Below are 27,305 nucleotides of genomic sequence, written 5' to 3' on the forward strand. Positions count from 1 at the left end.
AAAAGATATATTCTTTAAGTAAGATTCAAACCATTTCAGTGCTGAGTCTTTAATGCCTATTTTATTTAGCCTATTCAGGAGAATTTTATGATTAACTGTATCAAATGTTGCTGAAATATCTAGCATGATCAGAAAGTAAGTTTGGCTGTTATCTGCTCCTCTGAGGATAATATCTTGCAATGAAGTTAATAGGGTCTCAGTACTGAAATATTTTCTGAATCCGTGCTGTGCTGGAAATACAATCAGTCACATAGTGTGTCAATAATGGTTTTAAATATGCTATCAGATATCTGGAAATGAACATACCTTCACCTTTTTCCTGAAGATCGGATCATCTGTTTTCAATGGCATACCATTCCACAATTTAGGGGCAACCACCAAATATGCAGCAGAATCTACATTCTGGAATGGAAGATTTGTTTTCTGAGTGTTATGGGTTCACATATTCATTAAAATGAATGATTAAACATATCCTGACTTTTTAAAATTGTTTTATTTAGTATTGATTTGGATATTGGTTACTATTTTTCATCTGCCTAGTTTGTTTCATCTATATAGAATGATGTAATCCTGTGATCCTTGTACCTACCACTAGCAATCAGTACATTAGCACTGGTTGTAGTTGATTCCTATTTTCTAAGGGGCTAATTTTAAGAGAGTTGCTCACATTAAAAGGCGCATATATGGGCTGAGTGTGAGCAACTCTAATTTTAAAAGTGGGAAAATATACACATATATGTACATACACGTGCAACAAAACCCACAACAAAAGTGGCAAATTTGAGAAGGGTCAGGACCTTTCTGGGGCAGGGCCAATATTTATGTGGGTAAGTCCCAATTTTAAAACCAGTGAATGCGGTCCACATTGGGCTGTTACCTGCACATATTTACTTCTGCTCTTTTTCAAGTGTAAGTCAGAATTTAACTCATTATAGGCAAAAACTGGCTGGGTGAGAGATCTGGGTAAACTGGGGGAGGGCAGAATGAAAAACCAGAGGTGTCTTGAAGACCTACAGATAGACTGGACAAACTGGTGGACTAAGTGGTCAAAATGGTTGTTTCCTTCACAAGTGCATGTTTTAAAATGTGCTCCCTTGCATGTGTAAAAGCCAGCAAGTCCTAAGGAAGGACACGTGAATACCGTTTCCTCGTGTAACCACTTAAAATTAGGAGCACACATATGACCGCTATTTTAAATAGTATGATTTAAAATTAAATGGACAATTTAAAATTCCAGTGCATATGTGCTCAGCTCACTCCCACATGCTCACTTATGTGGGAGCACGCACACTCGTTTGAAAGTTACCATCCTTGTTTGCTTTCTTTTTTTCTTTCTGAGTATTCTTATTTGCAGAATTTGTAAACACCTATTTGTTTGTAATCAGTTACATCTAGAATGTGAAAATATACATTACAAATAAAAACCGTGATAACTGTTTGAAGAAAATGCCTTAAAATGCTAATCTAAATATAAAGGGCCACGGTAACTGTTGTATTGCCAGAAATATATACAAATTTAATGGCAGAAAAATAATGCTAGAAATGAAATGAAAGTAAAGCAATTTATAAATAAAATTAAAATGATGGATACCATGTATTTACCCTGTCCTCTTACAAACATATCTGTTAAGTAAAATAAAAAAGGAGAAAACTTGTGATTGACAGCTAATTGAATTAATGTAATTCTTTCCCCTACAGCCGCAGTTCTTTCAAACTCCCCCTTGCAACTCTTGCCATTATGGTTATATAGATCTGAAGGGCAAAAATGAATTAATACCATCTCCAAAGTTTTTTCCACTATAGCTCTGCCTAGGTTTTAAATTCTTACATCAATATACAAATTTTCCAAATCTTGGTATGTACTATGTATACAATAATTATTTGACTCCAATCTTAGTTCAGAACCAACGAACAATATGATAATAATATATAGAACGTCAGGTTACTAAATTAGATAATAGTTCCGATTATAGTTTATAAATTCTTAAAGGTGATCAAGTGACTCTCATACCATCCCGCAAACTTATTGGCATCTCTGCTCGTAAGTCGCATTAGGGATCATCTTTAATCATTGGTCACTGTTACACCTGACTTGACTTTCTACTGCTTTGAGGAAGTCACAATATGAGTGTTACCTAGCAACACAATACAGTTCTTATTATCTTGACTGTTAATGATAGAACTTTCAATACTGACAATATGTCATTGATCCAAGTTGATCAAAGGCCATTATATTTTATTTTTAAAAAATAAAAATATGGCATGAAAAGATTATATTACTTGAGCCAAAATGAAGTACATTTTTACATTTTGTATTCATGATCCTGTATAACTCACTTGATTCTCAGAGTCTTCCTTATCTTATGAAACTAAAATACTTCCGCATTATACCACAATCCCACTATACTATATACAGCTAAATTTTAAATCCACTGCGTGTGGGGAAAACGGGGGTTATGCGTGCTGCTGGGCCTTGCGTGCACCATACACATCTTCAAAGGGGCCCAGCCACACGTTTAACTCCCATTATGCGCAGAAGTGCTGGACCCAAGAAAAGGGGTGGTCCGGGGGCGGGGAGGGGCGGAGCTGGAGGCTGCCAGTACAGCGGCCATTTGCGCTGTGCCAGGGGATCGGTGCATGCAACTTACGCCAACCTAGGAGCTGACATAAGTTCAGAAATAAAGAAAATAAAAAAAGGTAGGACCTAAAAAGGGTTGGGGAAGAAAGGGGAAGAGGGAGGGAGGGTTGGTAGGGGGGAGGGAACTGGGAGAGGCCCGATCTTGTCGTTGCACGTAAACTGGGCAAATCTACCCCCCCTGTGCATGCTGGCTCGGTTTTTATTAACATGCATGCACTGGCGCGTGCATGTTATAAAATCGCGCCAGGTAGTGCGCGAACATGGAGGTGAGCACGTATTTTTTTTTTTTTAAATCTACCCGATATTCTCTTTCAATATTTCATTTTTGGAATTTTAAGCACTCAATCTGGAATTGCAATGATCAGATCTATCACATTCTATCAATGTCATCAAACAAGTTAGAAAAAAGCAGCATTTAGAGCTATATGTTTGTCTATCAAATTAAACTTTCTTTAAAATACCCATAGTCTGGTAATTATTTATTGAGGTTGATCCAAGAGAAGATTAAAAATTCTGTGTAACTTCAGCCACTTTCATTTCACAGGTAGAAAGTGTATTCTAGACTCCAATGTATTTAAGTTCTTAAGGTTCATGACATAGGGCACTGAAGAGCAGACTGAGAGGGAGATATGATAGATATTTATAAAATTATGAGTAGTATAGAACTTGTCAATAAGGAACAGTTATTCATTTACCCTTATATCTGCCATTTAGATGCCAAGTTTTTCAGTCTTACAAAGTCCTCCTGCAATTTTTCACAGTCTTCTTAAATGTTTTGAATAAATTTGTGTCTTCTGCAGATTTATTCACATCACTCATTGCTCTCTTTTCCATTTTATGTATGTAAAAGTTAAAAAACGCCAGTTTCAATACAGATCCATGGGGCACTCCACTTTTTCCCCACTCACCATTAGGGAAACTGACCATTTTTGTCCTATTCTTTGTTTCCTATCCTTTAACCAATTAAAAATCCACTATAGAGTTTCTAAGCAGTGAACTGTACTCTATGTTCATAGTTGGTTGCATTTGTTTGTTACGGATACTACTGTCAAAGTTTCGTGCAATATGTTATTTTACTTGCAATGTCCGAATACAATAAATACAATTTGAAAAAAAAAAATCAAAAAAAAAAAAATCCTATAGGACTCTACTTTCTATTCCATGATTTTTCAGTTTCCTCAGAAGTCTTTCCATATGGGGCTTTATCAAATGTCTTCCAAAAATTCAGATTTACTATCAACCTTGAAAAACATCTAGTAGATTAGTAAGACAGGCATTTACTTTGCTAAACCCTGCTGCTGCTTCTTCCAAGTTAAGCCAATCTTATCCATGTATCCAGTAGTGCAGTTATTAACAACAGCCTCCATCATTTTACCCAGCACAGATGTCAGACTCACTGATCCGTAGTTTCCTGGATAACCCTGGAGTCCTTTCAAAACATTAGCACTACATTGGTTACCATCCAATCCAGAAGCAGATTTTAATGACAGATGTTTAGATGTCTTTGAAACTCTGAGGTGAATGCTATCAGATCCTTGCGATTTCCTGCTACTTAATTTGTCAGATTGCTCTAGCAACTCTACCAGATTCACCATAATTTGCTTTAGCTACAAATAATGATTCTGCTATGAGTATCTCCCTTTCATTCTCTGCCGTGAAGACCAAAGCAAATAATCTCATTTTGCTTTTCAACTATATCCTTATTCTCCCCCCAGTAACCCTTTAACTCTCTGTCATCTAGAGGGCAATTTTCAAACTGTGCACACAAGAGCAAAGTGGGCAGGTACATTTAAGCCTCTGACTTTATGTCTGTTTTAAGGGGACAACTTTTCCTTTGAAAGCTGGGTCAGAAAAAGGACATGCACAGACCTGCATCTGCTAACTGCGCAGCTACTGCTTCTAGTCAACGTCTTCATGTACATGTATGCACATAATTGCATGCACACATGTAGGTGCTAACCCCTCCCCACACACCCAGGAATGTCTCCTTTCTCTGCATGTATGGTTCAAGATAGATTTTAATTCATATGTGTGTGATAATAGAAAAAGGTTGCTTGCTTGCATACAGGAATATTATATCAAATGATCATCTCTCTCTCTCTATCATGGTGAGGTAGGCCTGAGGCAATTGAAATGTTGGCCACTGTCCCCCAAATTCTATGAAGTCAATATTGAGATGGTTAGTCCACCTAAGTTAGGGTCCTAGTCACACCAAAGGTTTTTTGTTGGTTTTTTTTATTATTATTATTTACTGCCACGGTGATTGCCTCTGACTTATCTGAGGAAAAATGTAGCCAGATAAAATTTGCCCAGATAAATTGGGAGGCATTCAGCAGGGTGGGAGAGATTTAGGGCAGGCTAAATTTAGCTGAATAACTTATTTGGATAATTCTGATATTCAGAGGTATCCAGGTAAATGGCAATCTGATCCTGCAGCAAGACAGTCAAGTTATCCTGATAAACTTATTGAGATACCTCTGATTTATCCTGTGGTGAGACAATGCTACTGATTGTCTGATTTAATGTAACTAGATAACCTACATTACTTACTTAGACTGCCTGTGGCTCTTATTGACCCTTATATGTTTTGGATATATTACCTGTACTGTTTCCCTCATCAATATTATAAGGCAATTGAAGGTATTCTAAGTACTTTCTTTGGCAGAAGAAAATGCCTCAAATAGTGGGGATATGCATTTGTTTCAAATAAATGCCAAAAATACAATGAATGATGCCATTTTCAGTTTGTTCTGAATGGAATGAATCAAAAATAGACTCCTATGAAAACACCCAAAAACGTTTGGCTATTTTCATATTAGCAGCATTTTTGAAAAAAATAAAATAAGAAAAGTCTCTTGAGGGACTGGCTCGGCCTCCCTGGGTCCCTGCAATCCTCCACTCTCCAGCCATAAGCTAATCTGGACTGCCACAGAGCCAGCCTGGTAAGAGCCTTTTCAAGAGCTGGCCCACGTGGAACCTGCCCTAGAGCCAGTCTAGCCAGGCCGGCCCTGGGGCCAGTGAGGCCAGAGCCAGAGGCAGGGATAGGGCCTTCCCTTGTTTGAAATTGCCAGGACCGGGGAGTCTGACCCCAGCCCCCACTTATCCCCTTCCAGTATCCTCATTCCAAAATGGCAGGAGCGATGCCCATTCACTCTCACTTAGGGGTAGATTTTCAAAGCAGCGCTCGAGCGGTTCCCGGCGCCCACACATGGATGCAACCATTTCATAACGTACGTGTACCGCATGTGCATGTTATAAAATCGGATGGCTATGCCCTCATGTGCGGGCGGCATGTGCAAGGGGGACACATTTTCATAAAATATGCAAGGCGACGCAATCGGGCCTTCCCCAGTTCTCTCCCACTCCACTCCAATTAAGGACCGGATTGGGAGGGAACTTCCCTACCCACCTACCTACATTTCCTCTCTTTTCCCCTCTCTTCCCCACCCCCTAAACCTAACCTTCATTTCCTAAAGTTTTTATTTTATTAATTGCTGCCCTTCCAGAGCAGAAGCAAGTTATGCGCGCCAGCTGGCTGCCGGCGCACACTTCCCCAGAAAAGTGGCTAATGGCCATGCCCCGGCCAGTCTCCTTCCTGCCCTGCTACTCCCAAACCACGCACCCCCTAGCCTGCCCCTTTTTCAGGGCCTGGCACTTCTGCGCGTACCTGGGTTTATGTGCATGGCTGGGCCTGTTATAAAATGCACGCTTTGGGACGGATTTTCAAAGGGTTACGCTCGTATATTACGCCCGTTACCCCTAAAACCCACTCCTGCGCGAGCCGAGCCTATTTTGAATAGGCCCGGCGACGCACACAAGCCCCAGGATGCGATTATATCCCGGGGCTTGAAAAGGGGACAGGGAGTGGGCGGGGCGTGGGTGGAATGTGGGCGGGGCCATTTTCCACTGTGCCTGGATCGCGGGCCGGCCATCGGTCAGCACGTGCAACCTACGCCTACCCAGAGGCAGGCGCAACTTATAATTTTTTTTTTTTTTTTAATCATTTAAATTTTTATTGATTTTCAATATTAGACAGGTAAAACATTGTTATTACACCATAACTACTGTTCTTCAGTATAATCATAAATTACATAAGTAACATATTATTAATCTAATTATGACATAACCAAAAGAAAGTTTTTCATCCATACATCTGTATCAGAGACAAGGGAAATATTAGGGAGTTACCAAATAAGAAAAAAAAACCCAGTTAAATTCAACATTGCATATCCTGCAATCATTCTTGTATATCATTGGACTGATTAGGTAATGTAGCTGTTCTTTTTTGTTCAACAAAAGCTTTTAAATCAACTGGATTGAAGAATATAAATGTGTCCTGATGTTTTTTAATGACACATTTACAAGGATATCTCAAGGTGTATGAAAATCCTAATGCCAATAATTCCTGTCTAAACACCAGAAATTCTCTCCTTCTTGATTGAGTGGCAATAGATAAATCTGGAAAAATTTTTACCAAATTTTCATAGAATGTTATAGGGTAATTGCTGAAGTATTGCTTCATAACCCTGTTCAAATCCAACAGGTTCATGAAGGAAACAACCAGCAATCCCCTATCTATTACTTGGTTATTCGTACTCTCTAAGAAATTTGTGAGATCGCCTTGAAAGGGCATCTCCTTTACATTTAAATTTGGATTTTTTTAGGAAAAAAGTAACAATAACTTATTGAAGGAAATTCATTTTCTGAAATATGCAAAACTTCCACAAATAATTTTTTCAGCGTTTCCATTAAAACCTGCCCAACTATCCTTGGAAAGTTAAGCAGGCGTAAATTTAAACGCTTACTATTATTTTCAAATAATTCGATACGCTTGGATAATGAGTCCCTGTCTTTAGCTACTAATGACTGAAATTCTAAACTCTTTTTATCTTTTTTTATCTTTTTCTCCTAATGTTTTAATCCTTAATTCAGAGTTTTTAACAGAATCTCAGATTTCCAATAATTCCTGTTGATTATTCCTTGTCCCACCTTCCACTTTTTTCTCAAGCTCTTTAATATCCACAGACATTTTTGCTATCAAGTCCCATATCAGGAAGTGAGGGGTTAATACTAGAGACAAGAGAACAGGCATCAGCAGGTGGCCATATAGAGGTCTTGAAGCAACTTATAATTTAAAGGTAAGGGGGGGTTAGGTAGGGCTGGGGGGGTGGGTTAGGTAGGGGAAGGGAGGGGAAGGTGGGGGGGGACGGAAGGAAAGTTCCCTCCAAGGCCGCTCTGATTTCGGAGTGGCCTTGGAGGGAACGGAGGAAGGCTGCGCGGCTCAGAGCGCGCAAGTTGCACAATTGTGCACCCCCTTGCGCACGCCGACCCTGGATTTTATAACATGCGCGCAGCTGCGCACGCATGTTATAAAATCGGGCATAGATTTGTGCGTGCCGTGTTGCGTGCACAAATCTACGCCCGTGTGTAGGTATGAATATCTGGCCCAAAGCGCGCAAAGCCCAGCCAAGCGCATAAACCCCGGTATTTACACTCTTAGGCCTTTGAAAATTAGGCCTTCAGGTTCCAGTGCTTTGGGAGGATGGCACCATTTTTAAATCACCAGTTCTGGGCCAACTCTGGACTTGGTGCAGGTCCTGTCACCAGGCCACCTCAGTTTTTTTGGCTCAGAAAGGCCCAGCCAGCACCACCAGAGGCCCAGTTTTCTTTTTTATTGATTCTTTTTTGTTTGTTTGTTTTGGAGGGTATTCATGTTTAATGTTTTTTTTTTTTTCAGTTTGCCAAATAACCAAATAAAAAAAAAAAAACATTAAAATTGTAACTTTCAAAGCAGGGGTATGAGCACACATTGCGCTCATATGTCTGGCTGCACCCAGGGACATAGCCATTTTATAATATACGCATGCATATGTGCACATGTTATAAAATAGCCTGTTCGGATGCACATGTGCACCAAACTTTAAGTGGGCACATGCATGTGCGCACAAATCCTGCTTCTACCAAGTAAATCAGGGAAGTTTAAAAGGGGTGCACGCTGACACCATTCCCAGTTTTATCAGTTCATCTCCAGTTTGCCTGATTACATAAGAGATAGATCCTCTAAAGCCCCTTAGTTTCATGGCCCTCACTACCCCCAGTTAACCCCGACTCTTAAAACCTCACAGATCTGCCTAGTTTTCTTTATTTTTTAACTTACATGACATCCACAGCAGAAGTAAAGTTACAAGGCAGGGGACCTCGGTGTGCGCCACGGCTTGTAATTTTTACACACATCTCTGATTCTCGCCCCAAAATGCTCATGCCATGTCCAGACCATGCCCATGCCCCACACTGTTTTGAAATCTTGGGAGATGTGTGCATTGCAGGAGATACGTGCATATCTAGGAGGCTTTTAAAATCCACTCGGCGTGCACAAGTCCAATTTATTCGCACATCAAATAATTAATGCGCGTCGTTCTTTTAAAATTCACTTCTTTGTGAGTTGAAAAAAACAACACCCCCAAAACAAAAAACAAACTGAATCCAAAACTGGGGCTGCTCATCCCTATTGAACACACTTACAGAAGTTGAAGCTTTCTAAGTAGGAGTAAAATTCCCCAATTGTTTTCTGTAACACATTTTTATATTAGAACATAAGAACATAAGAAATTGCCATGCTGGGTCAAACAAAGGATCCATCAAGCCCAGCATCCTGTTTCCAACAGATTTATCAGACTCTCCTATAAGTAAACTATTTATACCACTGTAAGAGGGCCAACTAGGAACTCGGGGTGAGGTTTTGGTGTTGTGCTATATTTTGAGGGGCATTTTTACATGTACATTTCAGAGGTACAAACAGAACATTTACCATCAGTAAAATTTTATTTGATTTGGAGTGATGAAAGGTAAACAAAGATGAGATTTGTACATTGTACTTTTGACCAAGCTTGATAGCAGCTATTATAGAGTGCATCAAACTAGGTTGAGTACATTGATAAATGACCCTCAAAGTCAGATAATTTGTACCAAATTTAACAGCTAGGCACTTAACTGAGGATCCAAAATCTAGCAAATGACTAGCAGTCCTAAATTTAGGTTCCTATGTTTAGTCCCCTAAATGTATGTGAATTTTCAGTTGAAAACTTAGGGCCCTAGGTTTGGCCGAAAATAGGTGCCTAACGTAGGCTATTAACTTAGAAAACTAAATTGAGGAGAGCAGCTTTTTTAAATATTAGCCTCTATGTCATTTCATGAACTCAGCATTAATCACAGTTTTCAGAGTTCCTAATTTTTTCATTGGTTACAATTGAAGCATTGTTTTATTTCCTGGAAACAAGATTTCAACAACCTAGTACATGTTCTAAAAGTTATTAATATATGTCAAACAGTCTATGCAAATAGCCTTATGGCATCAGACCTTTATAGATTTATGAAGCAAAATCAGATCCAATGCTGTAGGATGTTGGAAAAGATCTGGGAGCATGAGTTCAACATCACTCTTGTGCATCGTCAATGTAGTCATTTTTATTTATTTATTTATTTGTTGAGTTTTATATACCATCATTCAGTAGAGCCATCATAACGGTTTACAAAAGTATACATTTTTCTTAGCAGTTGTGTAACAGAAAAACAATGTGAACGTTATACATTTTCTTAGCAGTTGTGCAACAGTAAAAACAATTTGAACAATATCAGAAATAAGCATATCAAATCCAGAGAGCATTATTAGGTTGGATGAGGAGGGTATGCAGGTTCAGGGTGAAGAGAATGTATTAAGAGGTTTACAACTGAGAGTTCAGTTGAGAGTTGGGTTGATCAGACGTCTGAAGGTCAATGTAGAATTTGCGGAACATTAGTGTTTTTAGGTCTTTTTTGAATGTTTTTAGGTCGTGCTGGGTTCTCAGGAATTTAGGTAGGGTGTTCCAAAGTTTAGGTGAGGCATTTGAAAAGGCTCTTTCTCTTGTGGTTGCCAGATGCGCATCTTTGATAGGGAGAATGTTTAGGTAACCTGAGTTATTAGAGCGTAGGTTTCTTGGAGGATTTTGAGGGATTATGTTTAGGGTGTTAAGACCTTGATGATCATTGTTTAGGATTTTGTGGATTATGGTCATTGATTTGTAAGCAATACTTGCAGTAATAGGGAGCCAGTGAAGTGAGGTCAATATTGGTGTTATGTGTTCACTTCTTTTTGTTCAAGTTAGGACTCTGGCAGCTGAGTTCTGCAGTATTTGGAGTGGTTTGAGGGATGAAAAAGCTATTCCAATTAGTAAAGAGTTGTAGTAGTCGAAGGTGGAGAAGATAGCAAATTGTAGTACAGTTCTGAAATCATAGGGGTTGAGAAATGGTTTCAGGTGTCTTAAGGTTAGGCGTCTGTGGTATCCTTCTTTAGTTTTATTTGCTATGTGGTTCTTGAGAGAAAGTTCTTTATCAATGATAACTCCGAGGTTCCTGGTGTGGGTGGTAGGGAGTATAGTTATCATTTGTTTGTCAAGTATTGTCAGGGGTGGCGGAGTTGGATTGGGTTTTTTATCCATGAGTATTATTTCAGTTTTGTCAAAGTTAATTATAAGTTTAAGGGAATTTAGGAGATGTTTGATTGAGATAAGTAGTTCTGAGGTTTTCTTGTAGGTGTCTTCAATCGAATTTTGTATGGGAATGAGGAGCTGAATGTCATCAGCATAGAGGAAGTGTGTGATTTCATATTCTTTTAGTAGGCAGATGGGGAGAAGGTATATGTTGAAAAGGGTGGCTGATAAAGCTGATCCTTGAGGGACTCCGATGTTGAGGTTGATTATTTTTGATAGATTGTTGTTGATTAATACTTGGTATGTTCAATCAGATAAATAGGAAGAAAACCAACGTAAGGTATTGCCAGTTAAACCAATTTGGGATAGTCGCTCCAATAGTATATTGTGGTTCACTGTGTCGAAGGCGGCTGAAAGGTCAAGAAGAATGAGCAAGTATTTTTCACCTTTTTCAAAGCCTCTTATAATAATGTCATTTAGGGAGATGAGGAGAGATTCCGTGTTTAGGTTTTTTCTAAAACCATATTGGGATGGAGGTAGGATGCTGTTTGTCTCCAGGTAGTCATCTAGTTGAGTGTGTATGACTTTTTCAATGGTTTTGGCTATGAATGAAAGGTTTGATATGGAACGGTAGTCGGTAAGGATTTCCAGATCAAGGTTTTTCTTTTTAAGGATTGGTTTGATGACAGCAAATTTGAGGCATTTAGGGTAGTTGTCTTCAGTCAGTGATAAATTGATAATTTTGGTGATGGTTTTTGATATGGTAGGTTCAATTGATTTGAGGGTTGCTATTAGGGATGTGAATCGTTTTTTGACGATTTAAAATATCGTCCGATATTTTTTAAATCGTCAAAAATCGTTAAAGAGTGCGATAGAATAGAAATTCCCCCGATTTATCATGAAAAAATCGTTAATCGGGATAGTGTCCACTAAAGGGAGTTATTTGGGGGGAGGGTGGGAAAACCGGCACACCAAAACAACCCCTAAACCCACCCTGACCCTTTAAAACTAATCCCTTACCTTCCTCCACCCTCCCAACCCCCCCCCCCCCCAAAAAAAAAACCTTTTACATGTACCTGGTGGTCCAGTGGAAGCCCCAGGACCGATCGCCCACTCATGGGCCGTCAGCTGCCACTCATAAAAATGGCGCCAATGGCCCGATAAAAAAAAAACCCACCCGACCCTTTAAAAGCGCCCCTTTAGCTTCCCCCACCCTCCCGATCCCCCCAAAACATTTTAAAATTACCTGGTGGTCCAGTGGTGGTCCCAGGAGTGAACTCCCATTCTCGGGCCATTGGCTGCCACTAATAAAAATGGCGCCGATGGCCCTTTGCCCTTACCATATGACAGGGTATCCATGCCATTGGCCGACCCCTGTCACATGGTAGGAGCACTGGATGGCCGGCACCATTCCCATCTGAAAACTGGGCCTATATTGTCTGAATAACTCACACACAATATTTTAGGATAATACTTAAAGTGGTAGACATTCAAATATCACTGTCTAAGTAAGTTAGCCAGATAAGACTTATCTGGTTATCTTACAAGGGTTATTCACCAGTACAGCAAATCTGCTGAATATCCCTAATGAAATCACTAGCTATAGCTAATATTTGACATGCTATTGAACAGATCTAACTTATCCAGTTAACTTAACTGGATAAGTCCAAATATTGGCACTTATCTGGCTAAGTTAACTGATCTGCAACTCTTCCCCAAAATGCCCATTTCCTGTGTACCTCTTAGTCACTTATCTAGTTAAGTACTTATCTGGCTATGTGCTAACTGCTGAATAGAGAGGGATATTCAGGTACCACCACTTATGTGGCTAAGTGGCACTGAATATTGGCCTCATATAGATGCAGTAAAAGCTTTCATAGCCTACCAAGAATACAATTTACCTCAGAAGCTAAACCTGCCATTCCAGAACAGCATTAACTCCCAATACAAACTGCAACTATCCTACCCAGGAAAATGCAGCACTGCTAATATTATTCTAGACCATAGTAGGCCAATATACTTCCTATTGGAAACAGAACCAAGCTGGACTGCTCCAGATCCCCACACAGAAACTACATACTATCAGAATCCCTTACCTTGATCACGACCCTCACCAAATACAGAATAAAGAGACCATAAAGTATACCGTACTATGATGGCACATGAGTAATTTGTAATCTATACCACCCATATTTCTCTTTATCGTGCCCTTCTGTAAACCGTTGTGATGGTTATTTAACTTAACGACGGTATAGAAAAATGTTTAAATAAAATAAAATAAATAAATAGAAAGGTGCAGGCAAAAACTGAACTGGAAACTGCAGCAAGCCAGACTCTGTATGCAAAGAGACAGTGGAAAAACAGAAACATGATCATGCCTCATAAAACATCAAACAAAATTAAGAAATATAAAACAATCATAATAGAAAAAAATACTAAGTCAAAAAAGATTTTGAAATAGCTGACAAATAGAATATTCGATAATTAAATCCATATAAAAATGTTTAAAAAGTTCTAAAACATCAATGAAATATTTCAAAAGAGCAGACACATGAATAACTGTTGCAGTCGGACACTGCTGGCGAGGTAGTGGACCCTTGGGCCGGCCCACCGAGGGTGACGGGGTAGGCCGGGAGGTGGAGCCTCAGACAGGAGATGTTCACCCGGGAACCAGGAGCCCCCCATGAGGGCCCTGGGACCTCGGGACTTGGAGTATAGTCAGAGAGTCCTGAGGCAGAGGTGCACTTAGACCGGGACCAGAGTCAACTGGAAGTATAGGAAGTCCAAGGTACCCGGGAAGCAGGGGCCAGTAGTACAGGGCCGAGGGCCAGCTGATGACAGGGCAGTGGGCGGCAGCGGAAACTGTAGCAAACCGGAGGCTGAAGCAGGCTGTGAGCTGAAGCGGAATTTGTAGCAAACCGGAGCTGGAGCAGGCTGTAGCCGTAGCAGAGTCTGTAGCAAACTGGGACTGGAACGGGCTGTAGCTGTAGCAGAGTCTGTAGCAAACCGGAGTCAGAGGCAGGCTGCAGGCTGAAGCGGAGTTGTGGCAAACCGGGGTCAGAGGCAGGCAGCAGGCTGAAGCGGAGTCGTAGGCAAACCGGGGTCAGAGGCAGGCAAGCGAAGAGAACAACAGGAATGCAACTCAGAACAACTAAGCAGTTGTGAACCTCGTTGCAAGGCAATGAGAGATAGTTTGAGCGCCAGTTATATTGGGACTTGGGCGTGACGTCAGCAGCATGGGCGGGGCCAGGCTTCCGGGGGTTGAGCGCTCAAGACAGGCGTCCTCGCGCGCGCGAGAGACTGAGGAGAAGCAGGCACGTAATGGCGGCCGCCAAGTGGAGTGAGAGAAGGCCCCGGGGTCCAGAGTTGGCGGAACGCGGCGGTTCCTGAAGCGGAGGTATGCAGGGTTGAGCCCAAGGCAAGGGGAAGCGGTGGCGACCACAACAATATCATCCAATAATTAAAACTAATAAGGATAACAACATTTGTTATGCTTTGTACCTGGGAACTTTTGATTTCTAGTCATCCTGAGATTGTCATGGATTAGTTGGGGGAGGAGAGGGGCGCACAGACTTTTCCCTCTTTCTCTTTCTCATGTGCAAACACTAACCCACAGATATTCCTTCTCTTGTACATACAAGCTCACACACACACACACACACACACTCTTCTCCCCCTCCAGAATGCACAAGTTGTAGCAGTCTCTACCTCCAGCCCACGTAACTGACGGGCTCCTCTTTCCTCTCTGAGCTCAGGCCGATGATGCTTCTGTTCCTTTCATCTGGCCACATAGACTAATATTGCTCTTGATCATCCATTCCCCTTCCCTCCCACTCACTCACTCACCCACCTTCCCTCTCACCCGTTCCTCCTCCCTTTCCTTCCCTCCCCTCTCACCTCCTTTCCACTCACCCATTCTTCCTCCCTTTCCTTTCCTTCCCTCCCCGGTCCTTCTCCCTTTCTTCCCCCCTTTCCCTCTTGCTCACTTCCCCCTTCCCCCAAATCATCTCTTCACCCACTCCTCCTTCCTTCCCTCCCTTCTCATGCATTCACTTCCCCAGCACTCACGCCTCCTCCCTTCCCCTCATTCAAACCCCGTCCCTCTCCCTCACTCAGCCCCTTCCACTCACTCACAAACTTCTTCCTTTACCTTGCTCAGCTTCCCCTTTCTTTGCCTCAGTAAGAAGGAAGGGGAAGGAAGGGATGCAAAAGAAGCTGCGTGAGTGAGGGAGATGGGAAGGGAAGGGAATGGAAGGGGGAGGAGGTGATGGTGAGGGGGAGGGGTGAGAACTTCTCACTCCCCCTCCCTTTCCTTTCCTTTCACTACCTACCTCAGTCCTTTCACCTACTCTGGCCGGCCGACACCTCGTCCATGTCACCAGGGTTTTTCTTGAGCCCATGGAGTTTAGGGACCCTGCGGACGCATCATTACAACCCTACCGTGGTCTTTTTCAGTTCTGTCCACAGGGGAAGGGGGACCATATGGGCACATCATTACCATGCTGCCCTGATTTTCTTTAGTTCTGCCCTTAGGGGGGGGGGGGGGGGGGATCCAGTGAGCATGTCATCACCATGCCACCACGATTTCAATGCATGAGAGGAGGGGGTCAGAGCATGAGAGCATGAGGCTCCCTCCTGAATGCATGAGACTTGGCACTTTTGCACTTATCTTCCATCCCCAGCATCTGCAACGCTTCCTAGCACCTCCCTTAAGCACAGCACCTGGGGGCTTTGGCCCCCTCCCCCCCCCCCTTGGTACAGCACTGAGCGTGACGTGATATACTCAGGAATGTACAAAAACACAAAAGAAACAGTCCCTTTTCAGAAGATCTTAAAATCTAATCAAGACAAGCACACAGGGCAAAAGAGACTATGGGAATTTAATTTATGAAGAGAATGGTCAGAATCAATAAGGCTGTAAGTAAGATTAAAGGAACCCTCAAAAAGGAAGGCTTTTTCGACTGGATTTGAAAAAGGCAAGAGAGAGGGCATGGCACACCAACTCACAAAGGCTGTTCCAAGCATACATTGCAGCCAGGTGGAAAGCACAGAGTTGGGAGTAGAGGAGAAGGGCATAGAAGATAGGAGTGACTTGTCTTGTCTTCATAGTTCATGAGGAGGGGTGAAGAGAGAGATCAGAAAGAAGAGGTAGTGAGACGCTGAAGAGAAAAGTCTCTTATAAGTGTGTAATAGGAGCTTGAACTGTATGCAGAAATGGATAGGAAGCAAACAGAGTGACTTGAAAAGAGGGTTATATGGGTGCAGCAACTTTTTCAAAAGATATGTCAGATAACTGAATTTAGGATACATTTTCATGGAGAGAGATGGTTCACTGGAAAGCCTGTGAGGAGCAATAGTCCATGCCAAAGGTGATGACAGAATGGGTTAGGGATTTAATAATCTGTTCAGAAAGGATGGGATTGATTTTGGTCATGCTATAGGGAAACTGCATATTTTAACAGTGTTCTGGATATGTCTAAAGAAGCAGAGAGAGAGGAGTTGAAGATGATCCCAAGATTATGGGCTAAGGAGACTGGAAGGATGATGGTGTAATCCATAGAAATAGAGAAAGGGGAAGAGTGGAAGTGTTTTTTTGGGGGGAGAATGATAAGGAGTTCTGTCTTGACCATGTTGAATTTAAAGTGGAGGTGAGACATACAAGCAGAAATATTAGACAAGCAGGCTGAGATTTGGGACTATATTTCTGAAAAAATATTCTGGGTAGAGATATAAATCTGGGAGTCATCAGCATAAAGATGGTATTGAATGCCATAGGAGGAGATCAGAGCAGCAAGGGAATTAGTATTAGGAAGAGAAGAGAAGAGGGTGTTATGAAAGCCGGCCACGGAACCCGTGGCTGGCTCTCCTCACCCCTTACCTGCGGCCCAGACGACCCTCTCCCGCGGCGCGGCACGGCACGGTAGGGACTCTGTTGCTGTCCACCTCCAGGCCTCGTGTGGCTTCCTCACCGCCAAGCCCCGTTCCAGCCGAGGGATTCCCTAGCACACGAGGGCCCTTCTCCGAGACTTAAAGGGGCTGCGACACGCTAGGGCTGCCGGGCCTGCTCTGATGATGTCACTCCCTCAGGATTATTTAAGGCAAGCTCTGGCAACCAGAGCTTGCCTTCGCAACTATCTTCCTCCATAGGTTGCCTGGGCTTCCTGCTATTGTCTCAGTCTCTTGAAACTCCTTGTTCGACCATTATCTGACCTCGGCTTGCCTGTGACCTCGTCTGACCTCTGGAACCCGATCTCTGCCTGATTGACCACGCTTGTTCTCCTGCCTGTCCCAGTGTCCTTCCATTCCAATATCCTTCTGACTCAGCGCCTGTCTGTTCCTGCGTAACCCCAGGTAGTACCTGTTGGTACTGACCCTGGCTACTTCTTGACCCGTCTCTCTGCCTGCTGCCTGCCTGTGACCTCAGCCTGTTCCTCGACTCGCCTGCCTGCCTTCTGATCTCGGCCTACCTGTGACCTTGTCTGACATCCGGAACCTGATCTTTGCTTCGTTGACCATTCCTTGGATTGACTCTTGGACTTTGACCTCTGCTTGTCTGACCACGTCTGTAGATTCTGGCTCGGTTCCTAGCCTTGTTATCACCTACGCTTTACCGGTCTTCCTTATTGCATCCAACCTCCAGTATCAGACCTGACTGTGCTCCTCCTCTGTCTGTGGGCACGCCGGACGTTCACTCTCCCAGGAGACCCTGTGAGGCCCACCTAAGTCCAAGTGGCCCGGATCCCTACGGGCTCTTCCCAGGGGGATCTCGGGGGGAGCTCAGGTCTCCAGTGGTGAAGCCCTCCCCAAGCCTCTGTCTCCTCCAGTGCTCCACCCCCTGGGGGCAGTTGCCTTCTGTTCCCTATCAGGAGGTGTCTCTCCACTACCCCAGGACAAGGGTCCACCTTCGAGCGCAACAGAGAGCTCAGGACAGAGCCTTGGGCCCTCTTCTTCAAAGAAGGGCTACTAACATAATGCAGGGTCTTCAACAAAAGCTATATGAGATGAGGATCTAAATATGTATATTGTAGAGAAGAAACAAGATAGAGACATTCAAATACAAACTTGTTTCAAGGAAAAGTTCTGGAACAAGGGATTATGCTATGAGACTCCAAGGGGATAGACTGAGAAGCAAAATCAGAAACCATTGCTTTATGAGAGGGTGTTTGAGATGTGGAATGCTCTCCTGCAGATAAGAAATGGTTTTAAAGGAATGTATGAACAAATAAATGAATGAATAAATAAATAAAATGATAATGGAGTTGAGGTGGGCATAGGGTAAATACAAAGATTCCTTAGTTGCTAAATGTGGAGGTAACAGAAAGCATGACATATCTGTACATGTTGAAGTGTTCCTAGTTCCACACTCACATTATTCAACCATGAGTATCGAAGTTGCCAAAATGAATTCAGAATGATTCATATGAATGTTTTCTGAAGTAGTAGAGAAACATAGGCACTCGTGTAGTCAGAACTGTCTGGCAGGCTATAGAAGTGACCTAGGAGGCTCAGTAGTAATGTAAGCTATTAGGTTAGTTAGGGGAAGGAAAGGGAAGGTGGGGGGCACCGGAAAGAAAGATCCCTCCAAGGCCCCTCCGATTTCGGAGAAGCCTCGGAGGGAACGGAAGCAGGCTGCGCGGCTCGGTGCGCGCAGGCTGCCGATTTTGCGCAGCATTGCGCGCGCCGACCCCGTATTTTAAAAGATACGTGCGGCTACACGCGTATCTTTTAGAATCCGGTGTATTTTGTGCCGGTTGTGCGAACAAAAGTACGCGCGTGCGTATTTTTTAAAAATCTGTCCCTAAGTGTGGATCTTGTATGTTCTACTAATCAGGTTCATTGAAGAGAAAGGGGGAAGATAAAAAATGCTGTGCTGGATAGGGAGATTTTTGTCACGTGGTCACACTTTGTGGCTGGCAGCTGGGACTTTTTCAAGGTAGTGCCAACAGAATAACTGGGCAGAGTGAATGGGCTGGATGGCCTTTTCCTGCCATCATCTACTTTTTTACAATGTTACTATGAATTGTCCCTGATAATCTCTGGATGATCCAAACTTCAACCTGGCTCCAATGTGGAACAGTATGCACAGCTGTAATAGAAGTACCTAATCCTCTCTGCATATGATCCAGTTTTCAGAATTCCCTAGGATGGAATCCTTAGTCAGAAGGCCACTATGACTGCTTTTTGTTTTTATTTTTTCTAAAGACAAGAAATGCTAGTGGTACATAAGAATAACAGGCATAATCTTCCAACAAGAAGATATTGCTATGGAATTGAGGAAGTCTGGACAGACTTGACATGATGTACTTCAGGCCTAACATCTGGTTCAGAATGATGACACCATATGGATTGCACAGCTATGGACATTGATATTTTATATATATATCCCAGTTTATATAACTTGCAAGGGAGAAGGCTGCTCTTACATTGCTAAATGAATTGTCTTTTCTTTTTTTCTGCAAAGAAGGACTCTATAACTCTGCAAAACGTTTGCTGTAGTTTTATTATCTTGTGAAGGCTTGCAGCATTATAAAACCTTTATACATCAGATCTGGTGGCTGACAAGGAAAAGATACAACTTGAAACAGCAGCGTTTAGGTGACAATATACAGTGCCTTTTTTTATTATTATTATTTAGAAAGAAAGTTGCCTGTACTCAGCTGCAGAGATGTCCTTAAGCAGAGGAGATTTGGGGCTACCACTCAGTGTCCTGTAACCCCATGATAGCCCTGCCTCCTGCAACTGGCTGCAGAATACTACTGTCACCTCATGATCCCCCCTCTTCTCTACTAATGCCTCCTTTCCCACCATCATGGTGTGGGAAGAGCACTGGCTGGGGTAGGTTGAAAGAAAGAGACACCATTGGTGTTTTTCTCTTTATCTCCTCCTTCCACCCCTGGTGCTTTTCTGTATTTCTTCTCTCTTTCACTTGCTGATGCTGTTCTAAGATTTAGATGCAGGAAACTTCATTATCATGTGTTGCCAAAATAATACATAAAGTGGTTAAAAGGAAATAAAGGAAAATTAGTACCTAATAGTGCTAATAATAATTAAAATTAAAGGGTACGTAACAGTTAATAATAGTATGGACAATTACGAGGTTCTGGTGCTGCCCCAGGTCCCAGCATACAAGTCTGGTGCCTCAGCTCTTAGCTAAGGCCCTGCTGAGAACAGTCCTCAGCTTCCTGCTTTGTCCAGTCCCTCCCTTCACAGACAACAAACAGTCTGCAGAGAACAGTAGCAGAGAATGTGAGAATGGAGCAGGCAGTGCAGGTAACAGAACCACTCTGCTCTCTAATCCAGCCCCTTCACGCTTGCTATTTCTCAGGGGCTGATGCAGATTAAAAACAAAAAATGCAGGTACTAAGTCTAGTCAAACACCATCAGAAAACAAGCTCCAACAACAGAACACATTCATGCATAGAACACAACCTAACTCTCGTTTATTTATTTTGAAGGCATTTTCCAAGGGATTTCTGCAAGCAAATTGGTGTCTATCAGCAGAAAACTCCCCTTGAATGTTTCACTGGGATCTCAATGGGAAATGGGCAGTGCTGGCCGCTGGGGGCAAGGCCAGAGCAGATTGGTGGAAATACAAATGGAGATTTTATTTTGAAATCCCTGCATCTTTTTCCTCCCTCATCCACTCTGTCCCCCTGCATGCTTTGCACCAGCAAAGTATGCAGAGAAAATCCTAGCCAAGGCAACAGACAGTTAACACGTTTTTAAAGGGAACTTCTGAAGGAATATTTGCTTTAAAAATCTACTTTCAGCCTTATGGGTATTGGCATGCTGCCATCTGCCACTGAAAATTGCTTTCCTTGTTTGAAATGTTACCCACAAAAACTGGATTGAGAGACAAATCTTGTTTTTAAATGGGTCTTGTAAGAAAAACCATACGTTTCACCACTGTCCATACAGCAAAATGGATTCCTACTTCACATTTGGATCCTTGGTCTATATTTCAGAGAAAAACAGAGATACTGGACTTCTAACAAAGCTGCAATACCTGACTGACTTATCTCGAAGGCCAAGCATATGGTTTGTCTAAGCCTCTGTTAAAGAATGAAATCTTTTCTCAGCAATTAGAGACGGGACAAGACAATGCAGGCCTGTGTGTATGGAGACAGACCTGAAGCTGGAGTCAAACCCAGAAGTACCTGGCAGCCTAGCCTTCAATCCCGAGAGGAGCCCAGGGTCAGCTGCCATGCAACAGAAGGTTGGCCCTCTGGGTGGGAAAGGGAGGTCAAGCAGTCGAGGTGAAGAAAGAAGAATCAGAATTTCACTCCTGTCCCTGTTTTCATAGGCATGAAGCCACTTAAAATCAGCTTGGAAGAGAGGCTCGGGCTCAGCTAAGAAGATTCCATCCACATCAGCAAGAAGCCATATGAGTCATCGCTTCCAGCCCCACCCTGCAACTTAAGCTGCTAGAAGCAATCCAGTGTCCTGGAGAATTGCTTGGAAGAATGTCTCAAGTCCTGCTGCTTTAGCCAGAGTTGAACATGCCTGGTTCTTCTCAAGTAACTAGATGAGTCCTTCATCCAAGTGCAGAGACCCACAGCTTGCTTCACAGTGACAGAGACTGTGTTCGGGACCTCCAGTTGCTCTCACAGCTCAGAGACCAAGAATCTACATAATGGTGAGACTGAGGAGATTCAATTTCTGGGTTTTGTCTAAGGCAATGGTTCCCGACCCTGTCCTGGGGACCCCCCAGCCAGTCAGGCTTTCAAGATATCCACAATGAATATGCATGAGAGGAAATTTGCATGCACTGCCTCCAGAACATGCAAATTTTCTCTCATGCATATTCATTGTGGATATCCTGAAAACCCGACTGGCTGGGGGATCCCCAGGACAGGGTCGGGAACCACTGGTCTAAGGGCTAGTCAGAACTATTTGTGATTTATAAGCAAGTTCCAGCTAAAGTGATGTGTTATGCTTCTTCAGATTTATTCATACCTACCAAACTAATCACCATAAGTGTTAAGTATATTAAAAGTTTCTAAGATCATTAAGTTGTTAGTGTTTGTTCTGATAACTTAATGCCATACAAATAAATCTCTATTCTGAGGTAAACAAGTGTGAGTCCTGGGCTGATTTGGTTGTATATAAGAGTAAAATATGTGTTAATTTCTGTGCACTGCTTATTCCTATAGGGAGGAGGAGGAGGACAGTACTCAGGCTGCAGCTTATGCTCAAAAGCCCTTACAGTTCCAGGGGATAGGAGTGCATAAAAGGAAGGGGACAAATCAACTACAAAACATCTATAATTAAATTAAAAGAGGTAGTGGCATTATTAGAAAAATTATCTTAATATATACATAAAAAGCATTTCTGAATCAATTTATACTTTTATTATAAAAAAAATTCCATATACCAAATATAAATGAACTAAATAAAAAAATTACAAAATTTCGACAAAAAAAGAAAGATAACAGAACGTATAAAATCTAATAATGTCTGTAGATGTCCAAACTTTAAAGTGGATCTATAAAAACTCCAGAGATCTTATGAACAGAACAAAAACCAACTTCAAAGAAGACCTATGAACACTTCCATGTTCTTATTGAAAAGGCAGACTATATCTTTGAAAATTCAAACTATTTACAAAAAAGCATGTCTGTGAAAATCATGGGGTTCATATTCAAAAGCCATTTAGATGGAAAATGTAATAGATATCCATCTAAATTGATTACCTGGCTATATTCAGCCTTTATCCAGCTAATAAGTTAAGAAGCTAGAATTTAGCAGATAATTTAGGGGTAGTCCAGGGGAGTAACTGGGAGGAGATGAGTTAGCCAGCTAACTAATTTGCCGAGTCATTTATCAAAAAGCATTAGGGCCCTAACACCAGCAATATTTAATACAGTATGAATACACATTTTCGGAATTTATGAAAGAGAGAGAGAGAGAGAGAGAGATGGAGGTCAACTATTTATATCACTATAGTAGGGTCATCTAGTAACTCGAGGTAAGGTTTTGGTGGTGGTCTACGGTTTTCGGGCCAGTTTTACATGCATAGTGATACTAACGAACAGCACAGTACACATCAGTGAAGATATGACATGATTTTGAGAGAGAAAGGTCACACGAAGATGAGATTCCTACAATGTTCTCTCATCCTAGCTTGATGGACTCTCTACCAGGGTAGGGATGGATGCACAAGTTGGGCTTGAGCACTCCCACTGAATTGCAAAAGCCACCCAGATGCATACATATCTCCCGCTGTATGCACAACTCACTCAATTTAAAAAGGGCAGGGTCTGGCTGGGGCATAGGCATTTTGGGGAAAGGCCAAGAGATATGTGTTACGCCCATCGGTCGCAGATTGCTGCAACCTCTCATGCTCACCTCCTTTTTCCGTGCACCATCAATCCTAGGAAGAATGATGACCTCTGCTAACCAACGCCGACCTCTCCGGCATCCCCGGGACGGTGTGGGCACTGCCGACAGTCATCTTGTCTCTGGAATCACCTAAGGTGCGCGCGTGCAAGGGCCTCCTTTGTACATGTCATGGCGGGAACATTGGGGGCGTCCCCTCCCGCTGATGTCAACTCACTGCTGTACTTAAGCTGACAGACCCTCTGCTACTAAGAGTTGACAAGGAGTTCCCTCGTTGCTGAATCCACTCCATTCTTGGACTTCCTGTTCCAGACTTACTCTTGGTGTGTTGTCGCTCTGGGTACCCGCTCCTCAGGGGCCCTTCTGCATTCTTGGCTATCTGCTCCTCGGAGGGCCTTCCTGCCTTGGACTTCAACCTGACCCACTTCTCGGGTCTCTCTCCTGGAACTACCAATGTGAGTACCAGCTACACTGAAGCTTCTCTGCGGTGTACCCCGTACCTCGGGCCACTACCTTTCCTATTCAGTAGAAGTTGTTCCAGTATACCCTATGCTGCAGGTATTGCCATACCAACTACAAGATCCACTTCTGGTTCCTACACCTCAGACTGGTTCATCATCATCTCCAGTACAGTTATCCTCGGCATACCCCACTCTGCAGGCCACTACTGGATCTGCACTTCTGAGGTAATATCTACTCGGCTGAAGGGACTTCCTGGTGTACCCCACTCTGCGGGCCACTACCGGATCTTCACATCTGTGGTATCACTCTGGGCATACCCTTTGCTCAGAACTGTACTTAAATGCAGTCCCCGCTCTGCGGAGTTTGCTTTTCCTTCCTTCATAATAAAGTATATCATACAGCTGTGTCCTACATTGCTGAGACCATGCCCATCGACGGTGAGGCCCACAGGGCTCCTCTCTGTGGGTGGAGACATCTCTTATCTCGACCCAAGGTTCACATCTATACCAAAACATAACAATATGCACATAAATAATTATATTCCCTGGTGCACCCAGGTCCACTGCTGCTTACTTTCTGTTATGAAGGAGGTGTAAGTTGTAAAAAAAAATACAGCCATTTTGGAGGGGTTTAAAGGGTCTGGGTATCTAGGGGAAGTGCAGGCTATCAAACTAGGGGGGTTTGGAGGACCTAGCTCTGAAATGAACAAACTGGTGGACGAACTGATGAAACTGGCAATGGTGTGGATGCATGCCTATTATAAAATACCCTGACTTAAATAGTAGAATCGGGATTTGCATGCCTAGGCATGTGCCCACTTAAAATTAGGAGCACATGTGCGCACACTCAGGCTATTGTATAATGTGTGCACAAGTTATAAAATCGCCACGTCCCTGGGCGCGCACCAACACACATGTGCCAATTTGCACCCGCGTGCCACTTTGAAAATTACCTTCCCTGTCTTTAACTAATTAGAAAAGTAATACCTTAATCTGTAACTCTTGGGAGCAGATTCTTTTTATGCCTCTTGCAAGCCTTTCCTCCACTTGAGTTTTTGCAGTGCTGATTTCTTTCCTCATCTCTTTTACCTTCACCAGATGTTCTTGTTTTTTGAGATGCTCTGTACTTTTTGAATGTGGTTCTTTTTACCTTTATTTTTTCAGTCACCTTTCTGGAGAACCACAAGGGCTTCCTTTTCCTCTCACTTTTAGTTACTTTGCTTACATAATTATTTGTTGCCTTTATTAAAGCCCCTCTAAGAATGGTGCACTGTTGTTCCATTTCACCCTTCTTCTCTCAGCCTTCAAGGTACTTCCCCATTTTTACGAGCTCTTTTTGAAATCCAGGACTTTGAGCTTCATATGACTTCTCTCGGCATCGCCCATTATATCTAACCATTCTGTTTGATTATTAGAGATGTGAATCGTGTGCCAGATCGTCTTAACGATCAGATTTGGCTGGGGGGGGGGGGGGGGGGAAATCTGATCGTTAAGATATGTGAATTGGAATCGTTTCCGATTCCAATTCACATCGCTAATCTTTTTTTTAGGGAGGCCCGTGCCGCTAAAAAAAAACAAACCACCCGACCCTTTAAATCGACCCCACCCTCCCAACCCCCGCAAAACCTTTTAAAATTACCTGGTGGTCCAGGGGGGCCTCGGGGGGCTTCAGGGAGAGATCCATGGGGGCCTCGAGGAGAGGAGAGATCCAGGGGGCCTCGGGGAGAGATTTCCCGTTCCCAGGCATCAGCTGTTCTAAAAAAAAATGGCGCCGATGCCCCTTTGCCCTTACCATGTGACAGGGTATCCGTGCCATTGGCCGGCCCCTGTCACATGGTAGGAGCACTGGATGGCCGGCGCCATCTTCAAAGATGGCGCCGGCCATCTTTACTCATCAGCCCCTATTATAGAGTATAGTATAATAGGGGCTGATGAGTAAAGATGGCCGGCACCATCTTTAAAGATGGCGCCGTCCATCCAGTGCTCCTACCATGTGACAGGTGCCGGCCAATGGCACGGATACCCTGTCACATGGTAAGGGCAAAGGGGCATCGGTGCCATTTTTTTTTTAGAACAGCTGATGCCTGGGAATGGGAAATCTCTCCCTGAGGCCCCCCTGGATCTCTCCCCGAGGCCCCCCTGGACCACCAGGTAATTTTAAAAGGTTTTTTTTTGGGGGGGGGTCGATTTAAAGGGTCGGGTGGGTTTTTTTTTTTAGCGGCGCGGGCCTCCCTAAATAAAAGGGTTGGGAGGGTGGGGGAGGCTAAGGGGGGTCGATTTAAAGGGTCGGGTGGGTTTTTTTTTTTATCGGGCCATCGGCGCCATTTTAATTAGTGGCAGCCAAAATTGCGCCGATGGCCCGAGTGCGGGAGATCGCCCCAGGACCCACCCCCCCACTGGACCACCAGGTAACTTAACATTTTGGGAGGGTTCGGAATTGGTTTTAAAGGGTTGGGGTGGGTTTAGGGGTTGTTTTGGTGTGCCGGTTTTCCCGCCCTCCCCCAAATAATTCCCGTGCCCTATTTAACGATACAATACAAATGCCCCTGACGATAAATCAGGGGCATTTGTATTGTATCGTGCACTCTAACGATTTAGGACGATTTTAAAATTATCTGACGATAATTTTAATCGTTCAAAAACGATTCACATCCCTATTGATTATCACTGGTGCTCAATTGGTACTCTTTTCAGACATTTGAAATACTGCCTTCATATATGAGTACCAGGCCCAGTATCATCTCTCCCCCCCTGTTGGTTCCATCACCTTTTGTTTGAGTCCTTTTAAGTGGATCCAAAATCTCTCTACTTCTTACAGATTCTGCGGAAGGAATATTCCAGTCCACATCCAGCAGGTTAAAATCGCCAACCAACAACACTTCTCTCTTTCTTCTTGCCTTTTGAATGCCTTCAGCCAGATATTTTCTCACTATATCATTACATATTAAAAGGAAGACAGCAGAACTATTATATATATCAAATTTGTGTGGTTAATCGATATTCATCTAGGAAAGTTTCAATACTATCAAGCAGCATATGCAATAAAGTTTAACGTAAATGCTAAGGGTATTTTGTGAATGCTAGATATAGTGTGATATGCAGTAAGGTTTCAATGTGTACATTAAGATGTACCCTCAAGATGTTGTTGAGGTCATGCTAAAATTAGTATGGGGAGGGTGATGGAAGTAAAGGGTGGAGGATATAGGGGCCCAGACACCCATTTTTGAGTTGTAGAGAAAGTTGTGGGGTTTATGGTTACACAAAGGATGTATTTATCTTTTGGGGTGGTATGGGTTTTTGGCTGGGAGGCTTGATTGACATTCACTTTCCTAACATAGGCCTGAAGTGCTGTGATAACCCTGGCAGGTATTAATGCTGGATACTATATAATTTTGATTACTA

The 27,305-nt window shown here is 42.9% G+C and overlaps 1 protein-coding gene across 5 annotated transcripts in view; it reads right to left on the minus strand.

Annotated features, from left to right (window-relative positions):
* ZNF385D (zinc finger protein 385D) overlaps positions 1 to 27,305 on the minus strand; it is a 931,570-nt gene that overhangs the window by 611,008 nt on the left and 293,257 nt on the right. The window contains exon 1 of one of the 5 annotated variants that reach the window (XM_029589291.1): positions 307 to 413. The exons of 3 other annotated variants lie outside the window; for them this stretch is intronic. In XM_029589291.1, coding sequence (XP_029445151.1) covers positions 307 to 351 — 45 coding nt within the window. In that variant the 5' untranslated portion in view covers positions 352 to 413. Of the gene's footprint in view, positions 1 to 306; positions 414 to 27,305 lie in introns of those variants that run through there. One more of the 5 variants, XM_029589294.1, reaches the window with a different exon arrangement.

The sequence above is a fragment of the Rhinatrema bivittatum genome, chromosome 2, assembly GCF_901001135.1.
Source record: "Rhinatrema bivittatum chromosome 2, aRhiBiv1.1, whole genome shotgun sequence".
Taxonomy (NCBI): Eukaryota; Metazoa; Chordata; class Amphibia; order Gymnophiona; family Rhinatrematidae; genus Rhinatrema; species Rhinatrema bivittatum.